The sequence below is a fragment of the Plectropomus leopardus genome, chromosome 13, assembly GCF_008729295.1.
Source record: "Plectropomus leopardus isolate mb chromosome 13, YSFRI_Pleo_2.0, whole genome shotgun sequence".
Classification (NCBI taxonomy): Eukaryota; Metazoa; Chordata; class Actinopteri; order Perciformes; family Serranidae; genus Plectropomus; species Plectropomus leopardus.
In genome coordinates, this window is record NC_056475.1 from 24,432,824 (window position 1) to 24,451,044 (window position 18,221).

At 39.8% G+C, this 18,221-nt stretch overlaps 1 protein-coding gene across 3 annotated transcripts in view; it reads right to left on the reverse strand.

Annotated features, from left to right (window-relative positions):
* Window positions 1-18,221, reverse strand: part of LOC121953071 (neuronal tyrosine-phosphorylated phosphoinositide-3-kinase adapter 1) — a 42,335-nt gene that overhangs the window by 6,982 nt on the left and 17,132 nt on the right. For all 3 annotated transcript variants that reach the window (XM_042500011.1, XM_042500012.1, XM_042500013.1), the window contains one exon: window positions 9,082-9,329. In XM_042500011.1, the coding sequence (XP_042355945.1) occupies window positions 9,082-9,329 (248 nt within the window). The remainder of the gene's footprint in view (window positions 1-9,081; window positions 9,330-18,221) is intronic.

Genomic DNA, 18,221 nt, shown 5'->3' on the forward strand with positions numbered 1-18,221 from the left:
CTAAACTGAACTACAGGTGGAATGTATTCCTGGATTGTATGGAATGTGTCTATGTCTGTCTTTTTTTTTCTATTTTTCTTATCCCTAACTTATTTCCCTCCACTGTACTGTGAGCATTGCCAACCCGGAAAAAATTCCTTGTTCCTTATTTGTTGAACTTGGCCAATAAACGTGATTCTGATTCTGATTCTGAATTGCATTCCTTCTTTTTGCTGAAATACTTTATTTATAACTTCAGTGTATTAAATACCTGTTATTCCATGATTACCGTGGGATCCAGATGCTTAAAATGTATATAAAATATATATAAAATATTATCATGTCTATAGGATAAAATGGCATAATCTTGTTTGCAGTTTACAAGAGGCAAAATAAGTTACTTATAAACACACAGAAATATTAGTTTCATAAATAGGGGAGACCGGGGTTGGTTGGCACACAGCTATTTTCTGGTCCTTTTAAGGTCATAGAAAAAAAATTCAAAATTTTTGCTTTCTTCACCTGCACTCATCTACTATGTTAAACATCCAAAAGTCACTAACTTTTTTTGGTGAGAGTCACATATCAGTATTATAGTATTGAAAGTTAAAAAGTGGTCTGTGGATTAAACCTATTATAAAATTGTATTTAATAGAGATATTGGAAAAGTGTTACTTCTGGTTATCTGCACATTGATTTTCAGGTTGGTAGGCACCATAGACTGTATACACAAGAGACGTAGCCACCATGACGTCACCCATTTTGAGAGATTAAAACTACTTTGAAAGTTTAAAAAACAACAATTGGATTGTTAGTTAATCATTATTATTTTGAATTGTCAAAAGCAAAAGTAATTAGACATTCTTACTGAAGAGTTGCTTAAAAATGTTGTTTGTTTTTAAAAATGGGCAGATATTCTAATAAATGGTTTCTACTTCTTGTTTGAATTTAATGTTCACATTGTTTCTGTTGGTGGCTTCATTTTTTTGTTAACTGCAGCGTTTTAACCAACCCCATGATGAGGCTGGTTGGCACAAATGCACAACTTTTGTTTCAAATCACCTAATTTTAGGAAACATTTGTGTACAACAAAAGTTATTTATTCATACCTTAACCTTTCATTTGCTTCTGGTTAGAATATTTTAAATAAATTATGCCAGAGAAATACCGCAGACAGTGGGAAGTGTGCCAACCAACCCCAGTCTCCCCTACAGCCCAGGCCCTGAAATTAAGCAGAATAATTAATTTTTAAAATATGGACTGTGAACCAGAAAAAAAATCTCAAATGTGCTAAGTTGCTGACAGTTTGAAGTCGAGCACAGTTCAGGAGTCACTGTCAGTGGCTCAAGTTGCTGACATAAAACTGTGAGCTCTGGTGCCCCGCTGAGTTCATCAAAGGCTTACAAAATGGCTTCTGATAACCCTCTGCTTGCTCCTCTGCTTTAGAGATAGGTGCTGCAATGCTGTGGTGTCTCCGGGGGTGTTACGCTTCTTCACCTCACAGCAACACAAGATAAGTCCCTTTAAGCTAACTTTGATCGAACAGGGTAGAATTACTTTTCCCTGTACAACACATTTTTCATTAACAAGTCAACTGTGAAGTCACTGTACTTCCACAAAATGTCAGAGGAGAGAGAAAAAACATTCAGTGGTTGAAATACCATCACAGGGAGTCTAAAGATATTATAATTTACTGCAGCAATGCGGGGAAAAATCACAGCTTCATCAGGCTGATTCTTATTCCAGGTTTGTGTTGATCAGCCACAGGGAGCACATCTGGATATCCACATCTGTGTCTACACGTTTGAGGCTGCAAGAAATTGTGTTTGTGAGTGGGTAATTACACAGCTCAAATGCACCATTATTCTGTGATTTATTATTGTACATAATGGCGACACATGACTACGGGTCACGCAGCGCTCTCTTTTAGATCACTTGCGATTCCTGTGGGGCAGCGGAGCACGGAAGAGGACAATTGGAGCTTACAATTTGCAGTCAACATGGTAAGCAGCAGAAGCAGAACTGAGGCGGCTCATCACCGAGAACAGAGGCTCCTATTTTCTTCCTCGTCAAATCACCGTGTGAGGCAGTGTGTCTCTTTGTGTGTGTGTGACTGAATATGTGTTTTTATGTGTGTGTTTTGTAGCAACAAAGTGTGTTTGCATCTGCACAAGTATGTTTATGCCCTTGAATGCCTGTGGAGATGTACTTGTGACTCCTCACAATCGACATAGATACTACAGGGCCAAAATTAGCCCAGAGCACAGGCTGAGCAGCTCCTCCTGTTTTTTCTTACTTCTTCTTAGAGCAGAAGGAGCTGTCTTAAACCAAGACCAAAGACTAGGCATTTCAAAAACTAACCAGACTCTCACTTCTATTTACTTCTCCTTATTTCTGCTATACATTATGCGCCTAACCCATAATACTTAGCATTTAAAGCAGTTGCTTGGCATTTTGGGAAATACATTTACCGGCTTTCCTGCCAACAGTTAGATGACAGATGAGAGACTGATACCACTCTCATGTTTGTCAGCTTTTTATGACTTTGGAGCAAGCAGACAATTACTGAGCTTAACATAAAGACTGGAAATAGGGAAACCGGTCTAACATCACCTCTAATGCCCTCTTTACACCTGGTATTAACATGCATCCTGGGCGATCGGATCACAGATGGACCGCTCCAAGTCCAGGGGTGAATGCACCCAATGTGTCCTGCCTTCTATTGCTCAGACCACATTTGGAGGTGGTCTAGATCACATAAGGCCAAATTCTTTGAACAGTGTGTGTGCAATAGCGTTTAAGGCCACATAAAAGTGCCACTTACTCAGCTGCGGTCCTTTGCTTTTCCGACTTCCCACCAAATAAGCAAACTTGTGGATGCTGCTATTAACCGGGTTAGAACGTAGTGCTAAATGACTGTCTCCTGAGCTGCACTACTCCCAGCAAACAGTCTGATCAGCAGCCAGTTAGCATGTGCTTACACAGCAGCACCTGAAACAGTTCCAGTAAATTCACAGCAATGCCGAAACAACTCAACTTTGTTGTTAAACCTGTTAATAACCATTAGGTAACAGTTAGCCCTGTCACTGTGTGTACGGGCGGACTCTCACCAACTGTCCTCTGCACAGAGCTCACTCCTGCAGCAAGTATGGCACGACAATCCTCCCACCAGTTAAAATCAACATACTTGGTATTATATCATATTTGGTCTTTGCAAATGGAATTGGTGCACATATTTATTTGCATATAATGCGGGAAAGTGAGATCCAATCACAAGTGGTCACTTGACACACGCGGAGATGAATTCTACTGTAACAGCAAGTGTGAACACAGACATAGGCTCTGTCTACATGCATACACTGATTCTTATAAATTTATATTTTCCTCTACTTGTTGGTCTCTCGTCTACATGCAAAGAGATTTTTAGGTCAGTAAAACTGAGATGTTTCAAAACTGTGCGCCTACGATTTAAATTCCGTCAGAAACGACGGATTTGATTAGACCCTGTTAAACTAGTAGCTGGTGGGCCACTTTCTAGGGTGCTATTGCTGTCTCTAAGGAATCGATGGAAAACTTTTGCATGTCCAGACCATTAGTTGTATGTTTCATCATAACCATACCAACCAGTTATGATTAATCAATTACAATATTTCAAAGTTTCTTCCCATTTTTCTTTGTCCAAAGTCCTCACCACAGTTTATCGATCTGCATAAGTGTGAGGTATCTCCAAATCATTTCTAACTGATGTTAAAGTTCACTCAAGAACAAAAACCCTAATAGCAATCAACCTGCAAGAGGTCAGCTGTTGCTCTCCTGTCACCTCTTGAACAACAACCTTTGGTAGATTTATCTTTGGACAGACTCTTGAATACTACCTCCTCCTCAGAGTGTGAGATATTCCCAAAAGCTTTTAAGAGTGTGGCGATAAAGCTTCTACTGAAAAAAATCCATTTGAGATAATTCTGCCCCTAGCAGCTACCGTCCTATTTCTAATTTACCTTTTTTGGGGCAAAGTTTAAGAGTGGGTTATGTTTAAGCAGATGACTGAGATTAAAAAAATATATATATCTTTGACAACATCCTATCTGGTTTGAGGGCAAATCAGAGCAGCTAAGTCGGATCTTGTTCAAGTTTGTGACGGGTTAAGGTTGAGCAGCTGACATTGAGTGTGTAGCTGTCCCCATTCTGTTGGACCTTACTGACACATTTGACACGATACACGACACTTTAATTGATTGCCTTAAGTTATGGGTTGTCTCTAGCATGGATTTAAACTGATCTGATTCTTTGTCTGTCACCGGAAGAAAATTACATAAAAAGTGAAACTGCCTGGTGTTTGACTCAAAGCAATAAAGCAAAAGCTATGTCTATTGATTCTTCTAAGAGTATTACTGTAGTACTGTTTGCCAGACTGTGACACACACAGACGCCCGTGTAGGTGCACCTAAGCCTACCGATGACTAAAATAAGTTTTCCATTTACCTTTATTGTCACTGCATGCCCACAATGAATAAACACACAGATAAAAACTTACAGAAGCTACCGCAACAAGAAAATATTTTCTTTGTCTGTCTGAAACTCAAGAGTCATGTTAGACATCGATTTTAACTTTCAAGTTCTTTATTTATGTGACTTTTTCTCTGTTTATGAGGCTGCACTGACATAATGAGGAATACATTTTCATCCAGCTGCCATGACAGCTGCAATAAATTGTATTCATAACAAAACTGAATGAGCTCAAATCATTCAGAACATGTTTTTAATGGCCTGAAAGTGCTTTGAAACATGTGCTTAAGATGTTACGGTTTGGAAAACAGATGCCTCTCCTTCATGTGTCTGATGTATCCATAAAAGGAACATAACAGAGATGTGAATCTTGGACGGATTCCTTGTTTGTCTCAATCTATAGTTGGCAATACAATAGTGATTCAGGATTTAGAGTATTAGGTCAATGAGTTGATTCAACTGGAAATATGTATGGAAAAATATATATTTTGAATGTAAATATGTCCTTGTTTTCACTCTATTTTATGTCTACATCTAAACTATCTCCTGTTCTAGGCTATTTAACAATGTCCCACTTTCATAAGCACATCATGTGAACCCAGCATGAATACCAGTCACATTCAGACAGGGGTACCCAGCAGACATCAATAAACTCATGTATCCATAGAGGAAAAATATTATAGCCTAAATCATGACTTTGGACTCCACTTTGTACAGATGACTCGAGTGTTCCCACATAACATTTAAGAAGAATTATTACACTTATTTGTGTATTTCACCAGGAAGTTACCTTTAAGTACCCGTATAACCAGTAAAACAGAGATTCCACTGATTACTTAAAATATTACTCATTTTTTCTATAATTCTTAATTAAATGATACATTTCCTTTTAGTTCACAAACATCTAATAATATTTAAATTTTACTTTTATTCATCCCTCTTTCAACAGGATTATTTGTTAAATTGTGTCATCAAATATCAATTAGTAAATTGCTTTAAAGTGATTTGCAGAGCTTTTTTTTTTTTAGTGCTCCATATATCTGCACACAGACTGGCGATGTCAGGCTCCACCCAAGTCAGCCCATTCACCCTGGTCTCATAATTCTGTGCAAGAATTAATAAAACCTCAGCTGGCAGCGAGGTTTTCTTCCACCAGTCCCCACTACTGGGAATAGTCTGTCTGCCTGTATTAGTGCCATAAGAAACTCTATTTTTAAAACTCATATTGAAACTCACCTATTTACCATTTAGTATCTCTGCAGCCGTCTCTGCTTTATAAATGTGATTTCTCTCCTGAGGGCCTCAAGATCTCAAACTGTCTACCAGTGCCCTTCATACTGCTTCCTCTGTCCCTCCTCCACCCCCTCTGCATCCCTCACTCCCGCCAGCTCTGCAGTCGTTGCCGGTCTGGCCACCAGTCCATTTGGTTTCTATCCTTTTCCTCCCTATGTGGTTTCATCCCCTGACCCTGCCCTGTTCGGAATCATCACTGGTCATGTCCTGCTTCTCACCTCTGCTGCTCTGGCAAAGCTCGACTCTGCTTTCATCGCTCATCATGTCCCGCTGTCCCACTTGCTGCCCTACACCTCCACTGGCTTGATGCTACCATGACGTTGATCTCTGCTGCCAACACGAGGGCCTCCAATTACTGTTGTGAGTCAGAAGCACTGGACGACGCTTCTAAACAAACTGAGCTGTTGTCTTTCATATTCTCGCTCTCCTCTGCATATTTGGTGAATTATAGGTGACTCATATTTGAACAGTACATCTCTGCTCTGTCCCTGAAACACACGCAATCACTCACTCATAGGCAAGCACGCGCTTTTCAAAACAAAACTGTCACGACCAAGCTGTGGTTAAAAGTGTGATGTTGTTGACACCTTTTTTTTTTTTTTTTTCCCATTTTTGTAGAGTGCTTGAATTACTTCTATTATAATTGAATTTGTTTGTTTTGATGCTTTGGTGTCTTATAGCAAGTCTGTGGAAAATGCAGTTTAAATAAATTAGATTTCATTTGATCCTAAAATTACTTTTATCATTATTATTAATATTCTGCCTATTATTTTTGTCAGGCCATTATTATTATTAATAACGATAACATTATTGACAACACCAGCACTTAGTCTGTGTTGTGATTTATTATGATTGCCTTTCACTTCTGCTGGAGGGCGTCCAAAGAGAAAAGCTGTATCTGATGCATCAGCAACTAACTGTGTTGTAATGGTGGAGAAATTAGAGCCCTGAACACACAGACACACAAGCACACACACACACACACACACACACACACACACACACACACACACACACACACACACACATAACCTCATTTAATGAAATCTCTTCAATCCTACTGAAACAGGGCTGGCCAGCCGTGGGGAAACAAACATAATATATATAATAATATAATAATATTACATAATATAATATGTCTTGTCTAACATACCAATATGACAATCTCCATTACAGGTGAAAGTTCACAATTCCTACTTAATATAAGTATATAAGGAAATTTAAAGACGTATTATTAGCAAATTGTACTTAAGTATAAAAAGTAAACGCATTGAATTCTTAAAAAAATATACCCAAAGACTGCTATATTATATTATACAGTATGACCTTATTATATACAGATACATTAATGTGTAACTAGAATTTTACTGTTATGGAGTAGTTTGGTGATTCCCAACCTTTGAGTTGAGCCACCTCCAAAGGGTCACAAGATAAATGTGAGAGGTCTTGACATGCTTAACAAGGTAAAAACAAGGTTCTGCTACATAAATCTATTATTTATGATTTTTTAAAAACTTTTCTCTAATCTTTGTTTTTGTGAAATATTGGATGATTGGGCTTCAAACTCTTAGTTTAGAGGGAATTAATTTTATAATGGAACTGCTAAAAACTCAGACATCTGAATAAACTGGGAGCCAAAAGAGTGCCCTAGGGATGTTGTTTTTCTGTAGGCCAAAACCACGAAGTTAGTGTTGCCCTGGTGCCCTCGTCAAAAAGCCTATTTTTCCATTGGATTTTGGATCTTTGCAGAAAATAAACTCTGTGGTAAACCAACGTTCATGATATTTACACGTTTTGTTCAGCAAGATAATCTTCACAAATTGACACCATTTTCAGGATTTTTGTAGCCTACGCTATAAACAAACTAAACTACTGTATGGTACATTACATTACGAGGCTGAAAAGCCGTGTTCGATGTGGCTGAATGTGATGATGTTCTGTAGACTCCTTTAGCCACTTGTTAGCAACTGTTGTTCTTAAGACTCATAAAAGCTTCAAAGATAATGAGTGGGGTATTTACTGATTAGTCTTATGTCATAGAACAAAACATAGACATAAAATTCTCTTAATCCTGTATTTAACCACAGAAATTATTTCAGACATCTAACGAACAACCCATTCAATAAAAACATTGTCTTTAAAACGAGGGACGTGCTAAAATTATTATTTCCAGGATTTGGGGCTCATTACTGGGGCTCTGTATGGTTTAGTCCTTACAACACGTTCTTGTTGGAAGGATGGAAATTACAGGTCATTTTTTAGAGAGAGCAGCTGTCAGTCATGTCAGTCACAGCTTGTGGACTGCAGTCAGGCTGTCAGACTGGGCAGCGCTGATCAAGATTCTGTTACTGCATTGCCGAGTTTTTGTCTCAAAAGTTTTCTGAAAAATATTTAATTGTAATGTGTAGCTGTAAAATGAGAATGTTTGGGACCTGTCCGCCATGTTGAACTAAAACAAAGCAGTGGCCAACAACCGGACCAACCTTCTCATTTTACAGCTAAACAGTAAACTAAAATATGTTTCTGAAAACATCTGAGGTGAGAAACATTCAATGCAGTTACAGAATCTTTATTCATATTTAATCAATGCTGCCTAGTCTGACAGTTTGACCAGAGCTCATGACGAGTTTTTAAATGATTGACAGCTGCTTTAGAAACTCCTTGGTTCTGATTGGTTGTTGCTGCTGCACCTCTGATTCTAGTGGAAGTACCATTAGAGGCAATAGGAAGCAGGGGTGGTACCATTTGTTTTTTAATAGATCATCTGTCTCATGTCCTTTTTTTCAGAATATAGTGAGAGTTTCAGCAAATGTGGCACAGTTATTTTCATAAAAGTTACCAACTGTAGCTTTAAAACTGAATTAGGAAAACTGTAAGAGTGCATAACATTCATATGATTGATTGTTGAGTGAAAACAAATGGTCTCTCCGCAGCTTAAAGGTTAGAGCCTCTGATAAAAGTATGTAAAGAAAAACTTATCAAATATGTATTGAGACAAATTAGGCAACAGCTCTATTTAATTTTCCTTTTCATCTGTCTTGGCCCCTTTTGCCCCGTTGACATTTTAGCTGACATCATAGTAGTTTATCTCATTTACAGAACATATTAAGTTCATTATGAAGTTCTGCTATGCAAATTTGTCCAAGACTTTTCCAGCAAACCCCTGTGACTTCATGAACTGTGCTTGGAATTAAGATTTTGAAATTAAACTCATTCACGCCGGCTAAGAGGTTTATATCCCCGCTGAACTGAACCCTAATGTAATCCCATATATGCAAAGCTCCTGTGAGCTCATCCTCTCACCTCTTTTTACTTCCCTCTTGGTCCCTCTGCCTCCAGTCCAAACGGCTCTTACGATACAGCAGGTTCATGTCGCTGCAGGGTCGCTCCTCCTCGCAGCCTATCACAGCGCAGTGTAGCCGCTTGCTTCGCCTCTCTATGTCACGCAGGAAATGCTCGACTGCCACATCCTGGGCAGAGCCAGAGCTCATGGTATAGAAGAAGACTCGGGAGAGGGGGACGTATGTGACAGGCGGCCTCCTCCAACTCACCTAAACAAGAAGAAACAAGGGCAATGTTTGAGCTCATTAATCATTTAAAAAAAACATGTTTAACAGCTTCCCAGCCTACTTGCCGCAGACAAGATTGACAGTGATTGCTTTGCGATGGGGCGATGCACAATGAAACCCAAATAATCAAACCCAAATTACTGGCAGAACTTTAGGGGAGTCACAGCTTATCATGCTCACCGTGTCAGAGCAAACAATCCTGCCCATTACTCCAACTGGCAGCCTTCAAAGCAGAGACACAGTGATGCATGATGATGGAGGTTGCAGTTTTGTTTACCCCCAACCTCTAGTGTATCACATGAAAACTATTTATACTTTCATTATCCAGTTATGAATATTTGAGTAAGCATGGTAACTCAGCTGCAGAGCGTCTCTGGCTGCAGGCCCTGGGATGGCCTAGCTAAGCCTGTCTGCTAGCCAGACAGTAATGCGGTTTGTCATATGTAGCGCATGCATAGCTTCCTACTCACGCTCACCCCATGAGAAGTCAGGCTTGTTGTGGGGCAGATATCTGAGGGCCCAACGGTGTTTTTCACGTTGGAGAATGTGAGTGTGCAACGCAATTGGCTAAGAAAAGCACAGCTGTCAGCTGATGCATGCTCCCAGTGTTTTTCCATCATAAATAGCAACAGAGATTCAGTGTTTTTTAGCAGTGGTCAGTGTAGCATTATCATTGGTGCGTCTTGCATCGGTTTGTTCTGAGATGAACGGCACTGTTGCTGCACAAAACTGAATGGTCACCTCATAAAATATGCATTAAGCTTTACAAAAAGCTATGGAATTATTTTTCTTTGTATTTTTTTTTTTTGCTAACAAAAATCAATGTTTTTTTGGTTGTTTTTTTTTTAAATATATGCTTTTACCAAAGGGTTGAGATGTCCTTTCATGGTATTGATAAAATAGAAAGAAAAAAATCTAATGACAAACCTTGTACTGTCATTATGACTGTAATTTGTTATATCAATTTGTTAGGATGGCATTAGTAATGTTACCATTACAAGTTATATTTCCAAAACATCTCAAAAATGGTGAAAAATCACAGATGTTTTTCATCGAATATATAATGTAATAACAATACATATATGGTATTACAAAAGTGAATTCTCATCCTATATATTTCAGAAAAATAGCAAATTTATCATCTTAGCATACCTTTGCCATAAATGGACAATTCAACCATGCAACTAAGCATTGCTTGAGAAAATAAAAAAATCATACTTACAAATTTATTTCATCATATATATATTGGATGACACTAAATGTATCACTTAATTACAACGAATGATCTGAAGTTAATTTAATTATATTGGCTTTGTTTCTCTACCTTTACCATTAAGGGTCAAATTAACCATTTGGTAGAGAATGTTAGGTTAGTAATCTTTATCACTCACATTGTCAAGTCTTGTGTCTCACAATTAAGTGTGATATTATAAACAAAGGACACCCTTTTCTTTCCTAAAATCGCAGTTGTGCATTCACAACATGCTACAATGAAACTGCAAGTGTATCAAGTTTAATGAGCTCCTAATTTCGCTTTTACACTCTTGGACTGAAGATGCAAGCAGCATGAAAAGGGCAGAAAAAATACATGACATTTACACTCTCCAGCAGTGTTACAGCTCCTCTAATTCTGCGCATATCCAGGACCACTTAAAGCACAATTACCACCAACTGCACAACATCCTTACTGTTTGAACAACATCTCAAGCATCTCTCACTATAAAGGCAAAAAAAGCCAACAGTGGGAGCATCAGGCACTGTCACCTAGTCCAAGCAGCATGTTGAGCTGTATAGCTGTGTGTGATTCTTTTGTCACGGCCCAGTGTGTCATCCAGTGTGTCAGCGTGGCTACTGCTATTCTTGTACCCCACAGCCCTCGCCACAACCTCGACCGCTGCTGCTGCCATGCTTGCTGACTCAATGTTAATTAGGTTAGGGAGCTGCGACTGTAGGTTGGGCTTTTGTTAGCTGGAGCTTTGATTTGGGTTTTCGAGGATCTGGCAGCTGAGCGGGCAGCCCTGCAATTGCCGCATTACATGCTGTGGGTTGGTGTGCAATTAGCCGAGCTTAAAGAACCAGGAGAGCTTCATTTTACATACGCGCATCTTCGTCTGATCAAATTTGTGCTGCAATTATTGTTTTTACAGACCTGACACAAAACATGCGGTGCACTCATATAGGCTGGCAATCCCTGGAGTCACTTTAAATCCTGAATAAACTCAGAGCGTTTAGCAAGTTGTTTCAGGAGCATCTGTAGGGTCAGGAGTCGCTTGAATTCGTCTCATTAGAACTATGAGGCAGATGGAGCTATGATTCATTTAGCTGGATCTGCATGCAACACTGCAGACTACTCATTCATGCACATAAGCAAACAGATCACACACACAGATCTGCCATACATGCTAAACACACACGTGCGCACAGGGTGTGACGCGGTAATTGCAAATGCTAAGCAGCTGATTTGAATGTGAGTCAGTGATCACTGAATTTAGATCTTAAAAAAACAAACAAACTGAAAACTTGTTAAAAAGAGCCATGTTCTCGTCAAAGCAAGATTCTGCTTTGCAGTTTTACCGTATCTTCTGTCTCAAATCTTTTTGTCATTCCCTGCCACTGAATTTAACACTTCTGGAACGCTTTGTGCTGCAGCCCTCTGCCCTCCAGCCTCCTCCTCAGCAAGTGGCCCTGTAGTGTTGCTGCACCTCACTGTGAGAGAGGCAGTAAGGCTGCAGAGTGGAGGGACACATCACAGCACTGGCCTGGCCTTGACATACAGGTAATATTTCCAAGAGTACATATTTAAAACACACATTTGGAGTGTATTTTCCTTTTGTGTTTCCACAAAAAAAGTGATTTGAAACAAGATGCTGCTACTAGCCTGTCTCCTTTCTTAATTACAGAAAAATCATTCATAAAATATATTTGCCTTTGCAAAAGCTGCTTGAAAAGAAGCAATTAGGCTGACAGGGCAGGTAGCACAGAACATCTTGTTTGTCATCTTCTTTCGTCTGCACACCAAGTCCTGGGATGTGTCTGTTTGCATCCTTTGGAGGTTAAATAAAATTTGCACAAATAAACTTTGTTACTTAGTATGTGACAGTTAGGGAAGAAATCAGTAAGATTTTGTATTTCTATGTCTCATTTTATCAGTGGGGTCTGTATTTTATAAACACAAGATGCTTGAGTTTATTCAGCGTCTTCCAGACACCATAGCCATATCTGTCCCCACTGTAAAGCATCATAACCTAACCCCACAGCCACACTGTCCACCGCTGTCTCCACACTCCAGCCAGGCACATTGCTACAGCTCAGTCTGAGAAAAAAACAGGGAGCGAAGACGAGAGGCAGAGAGGAAGCAGGAGCGAAACGTTCAGGAGAAGAATGAGCAGCTAGAGCGAAGGCAGCGGGAGAGAGACAGAAGGGAGGGGGCTCAGTGAAAAATGGGGGAAGCCAATATGTAGAGAGTCACTGAGGGATCAAGCAGGCCGAAGATAAATATGATTAGGCGGGAAAAATTGGAGACAGGCTGATGGAAGGAAATATTGAGGAAGGGAACATGGGATTGGAGGGAATAAGCAAATGGAGGCGAGGAAAGAAAGGATAGAAAAACAGTGAAAGGCAGCCAGACTACAAGAATGGGGGAGGGAGGTGAAATCAAGCCTCTCACACTAGTCGCTGTGTGTGGTCTCCTAGCAACACTGTCAGCCATGCATCTCCTCCTTAGCCGCTGAATATGCAACAAAAGGAGGACGTCAGCCTCGTCATATGTGATGATTCCGGGGCTAAACTTCATTTATACCTAGTCCCCCCCTAGTAACAACATATCTCATGTATCTTAAATGGAGATAGAATCTGTTACCAATGGCAACCATACAGTCTTGCTGCTAACGTTGATGACGTTCTGAGCAACACAATGAAACACTCTCCAGGTGTTACAAAGGCGGCTGCTTCGACATGAATACTCTTTCCAAAATATCAGAGTAACACACTCAAAGGATGGACATGACATGTTTTTACTGAATGCTTTAAATTCTTTCAAGGTTCATTTGAAATATTTTCTTTGTCAGTTGAATCCATCCGCTCACATAAGCTGCAAGTCTGGATATTAAAAATCAAGTATAGGTTTTCACAGCATAGTAACAATTCATGACCTGTCACAATGGTAAAGAGGGCCTTGAAGCAACATACATATTAATGAGAGCTTGGAGAATAAAACATTAAAACCCCTTTTCCACCAAAATTAGCATGTGTATGCAGGCAAAACACTAAATATGTCCTTTATGGTCTTTTACCATTGCCAGTAGACCAGAGCTGTGTACACGGCTCTGCAGCAGATGAGTATGCCTTCCTGTGTGTGGTTTGTTTTTTGTTTGTTTTGTTTTTGGTGTTGCACATTTAACATCACGGTCAGGCTGGCAAAAAGGTTATAAAACAGGAGAAAGCGGCTTTACTTTGGTTACTTCATATTATACATCTTTTATTTATTCAGTCTCTCTCTCAAATTTGATGTGGATATTTAAGCTCTGCTCGGGCAGAGACAGACCGTATTTTGTAGTGGTGCGTCATCGCATCTTAGCTGTAAGGGGGCTAACATTAGCGTGTTCACCAGGGTGTTGTGTTTTCATCAATGCTGATAAGGGCTGAAGCTGATAAATACCTGTGGCTACCTCAAAGTCATTTGACCCAGGTGTGAATGCCGATCACTATCCCACTACATTAAAAAGCCAGATGTTAGCGGGTGTTAGCTGGTTTTCTGTGCAATGGGAAAGGGGCTAAGGACAAGAATGCTAAAAAAGGCGCCCCACGCACTCACACCTGGTTCCTCTCAGGAAACTGGTCGTGTTCACTGATCTCCGAACAAATGCCTCTTGTCAAACACCAACTTCCACGTGTGCTGGATGGTCTGAACTAAACAATGAGATAGATAATGAGTACATGATTCAGTTGGTAAAACATTCCCAGCCACTTGTTTCTAATCTTTGTTTTCCTTTATCAAACATACCTCCGGAGCAGAGGCGTGTGTGACGTGAGAAAATGAGTCATTTCATCACCGTTTAACAGTTGGTAAAGCAAAACCAGCTTTCAGAAGATAAATACTGAGTAGCACCAGGAATTAAGGTCCACAGAGGATTCACTGTCTTTCTTTTTGTGAACATCTGGTTGGTGCTTTTTTTCAAGTATAAATGCAAAACTAATTTGTTTCAAACTTTTCATCTTGGGTGGTGGCTGTGATTATGGGTCATGGTAGCAAGGTTGTGCTCATGATATCTGTCCACTGATGTTATTAATAACAAAGGCATAATAATGAAGTTTTTAGGATGCATAGAAATAGATGGAGACCTAAAAATAGTGTTACGAACAATTTATGTGACTGAATTATATCTTTAAAGCAATGGTTCGATATTCTGAAAAAGGGACTTTCTTGTCAAGCAGAAATCTCCAGGCCTATAAAAATTAAGCCAATGTGAAGGGCCAAAAACTTGAATGGCCATTTGAGGCTGGCAGCAGAAATACACTTTTTTACATCCTGATACAAAAAAAACAAACAAACAATTGGGTCTATAGCAATTTCCCCAGTTCATGACAGGAGGGTGAGTTTTTATGTAACTCACCCATTTCAATTCTTGTAAGGTATAAAGCCTGGGTAGATGGTTTAATTTTGACGTCACTGGGCATAAATCCCATAAAGTTTAAGCATACTGTAATTCAAGTGGTCTGAGAGAACACCAGACACATTTGGCTCTGATTTCATGCTTTAGCACATCTAGCCCTTGATGGAAGACTCTGGCCAATCACGGGCCATTTTCAGAAAGAGCAGCTGTCAATCATGTCAATCACTGCTTGCTAACTGTGGTCAAACTGTCAAACTAGGCAGCACAGATCAAATATGAGTCAAGACTCATGACTGCATTGTCTATTTCTCACCTCAAATGTTTTCAGAAACACATTTTAGTGTATTGTTTAGCTGTAAAATGAGAAAGTTTGTAACCCAGCTGAACCAAGCTGAAAACGCAGCACTGCCCCCCGGACAGAGCAAACTCCCTAAGCCTGTTAGCTTAGCTTAGCACAAAGACTGGATGCAGGGGAAACAGTTAGCCTGGCTCTCTCCAAAGGCAGCGAAATCTGTTGCTTGATATCAGATAGAATTGCCAATTCGTTACAACTCGGTGAAGTGGGTGGATTCACAGGTCTGGACCCAGGCAACCAAATCTGCCCACCAGCACCTCTTCTGAATCTCACTAATTAACACTTTATATCTCTTTTGTGCAGTCTGTACAAATCAAGGCTGCGGCGGTACAGGGCTCGTTATGTGCCGGACTATTTCTTGGCCAGTTCCAGTAACTTAGTCTTTGCTGGTTGCCTGGCAACCTCAACAAGACTTAATGTACAGATTAATCAAACAAGAAATAACAGGTCAATTAGTGTTAATTAGTGAGCTTTTGAAGTGCTGGCGGGTGGATTTTTTTACCACCACAAAAAGCCAGCCTTTTTTCAGTCTTTGTGCTAAGCTAAGCTAACAGGCTGCTGGCTATAGCTTCATATTCAGTGTACAGACACGAGTTACATCAATCTCCTCATCTAGCTCTCGGCAAGAAAGAGAATCAGCGCATTTCACATAATGCTTAACTATTCCTCTCTGACAAAGTGACAAAGACTAGTTAATATTCCAAAAGTTAACTTTGTGCTGACAAAGTACAAACATGCTTGCAAAAATATTAATGGCCAGATGTCTCACACTCTCTGTTCACAGAAGCTCAACTTGCACTGAGAGATACTGTCCTGAACATTTAGTCAGTCGGATCATTTATGCTGTATCACACCACTGACCGTTAACATTTAGCAGAAGTGTTCTGATGTGGACAGGATATCCTTCAACACTGACACACTCAAACCTTTCATAACATCATCTACCTACTGTCAGTGACAGTGAGGTGTCATGATCCACATATCTGCCTGCAGCTTTTTAAGGACACATGAGTTGCTCCTGTCAAAATTTTAATAAATAAATTAAGTGTGATCACCCTGCTAAAGAGTAACTACGGTATTTTTCAACCTGGACTCCTATCTTCCCATGTTTTTGTGCCTAACTAATGGAGATAACAATTTTTTCAGTTGGTCCAGTATTGAGACAGAGCGCTGCAGATGGCAGCTGCCAAACAGACTGCAATGTAACCACTTGGAGCAGGTGTGCCCCCTCAATTTATGCCAATTTAAGGTGCTTTTTGTCACTAACATGCTCAGATTGTCATTATGAGTGTCTTACAACATTATAGACAGGATTGTAAAGAGAAAGTAAACGTACTTGCTTCCTGCAACAAGTCACCTCTCGTGAGATTTCAGAATTCTCCTTTAATGAGACTTAAAGGTGCAGAAAACTGTTAATTTCTCTTTTTGTATGTTTGTCAGACAATTCTAATAACGATAGGACCTGTATGTGGCAAAAACAAACACATTTAGTGGATATAAATTGACAGGCACACCTGCTCGAATGGTGACATTGCAGCGTGTTTCCCCGCTGACGACTACAGCGATCTCTCTAAATATTGAACTAATTTCAGACATTGTTGTTTCTACCAGTCACTTAGACACAGAAACATGGTAAAATGGGGTCCAGGTTGAAAAAATATCACTTGAGTTCCCCTTCAAGTGTTTGAATCTCCACTTTTCTTACAATACACTACAATCTTCAAATACTGTGTTTGATGTTTAAGTCTATTTGGGGATCAAAAGGAGTGTCTGTCTATCTGGAGTGCTAAGTTAGAGTGTATGAAAAATGATCATTGACCTCAGCTCAACTTAATAAAACATACCTTTCACACATGCAATTGCTCCCAAAGAGAAGCTAAACTGTTAAAAAAAGTGGTTCAGACAGGCACACAAGATGCTGCAATCGTCTGACAGCCGTATTGCAAAGGCAGACTTACAGACATGTCAGCCTTTAAACCAAAATCCTTGAAAAGCTTGTGCTCTGCCAGGTCAACCTACAGGCCAGAAACCCTTTCAAGCAGCATCCATTGCTTTGTGGGCTTTTGCACACAAGTTAGGACAAAAACAAAAATCACAAAATCAATCTAACCCACCTTGACAACAAATCAGTCACCTGAGGTAAGAGTTTGCTCCAAAATCCAAACAACCAGACAGGCGCTACACATAGTTTGACCCCTCTTCTGTTTGTATTTGTTACAACGGGAGTCCTCCTTTCCCTCTTGTGTCTTGTTTTCCTCACTATCTGCTGTGGTGCGCTCCTCCAATCTCCTAAAAATTGTTCACATGCTGGATATTCTGATCTGCTCAGCAGGCTCAAAGGCTTTGTATGAATTTAAAATATGGGGAAGAAAAACCTGGGAGCACATAGAGCCTAATTAATATGTATTTTGAAGTGTGTCTGTGGTATGAAAGAAAATGAGATTATTCAAATAATTCCCTCATTGTGCATCACTAAACCAGAAGTCACCATTTTCACCCCTGGGTTATGTGGCGCTCTTTGCTGCTATAGAACATCGCCTCAACTTCTCTTCTCCTCTTCCTGTTGTGTGCTGAATGCTCTACAATATTGCATTGTGTAGTGAAATGCCTGTGGCTGATGAGAATGGACAGGAGGAGGAGGAGGAGGAGGAGGAGGAGGAGGAGGAGGAGGAAGATACAGAGGCTGATGTACCACTCCAAGCCAAGGATGGAAGGCACATGAGAGGCGTAGAGGAATTTTGCTGATTTTTTTCTCTTGACCTCTTTTCTGATGTTTTGGATTTGAAATAAAAAAAAAACAAAAAGCATTTTATAAGTGTGGTCACATGGTGTAAATCGTTACGTCATTCTTTTTGGGGTCAAAACCCAAATACACTCAATGAAATATACATGCACAAGACACTTCGC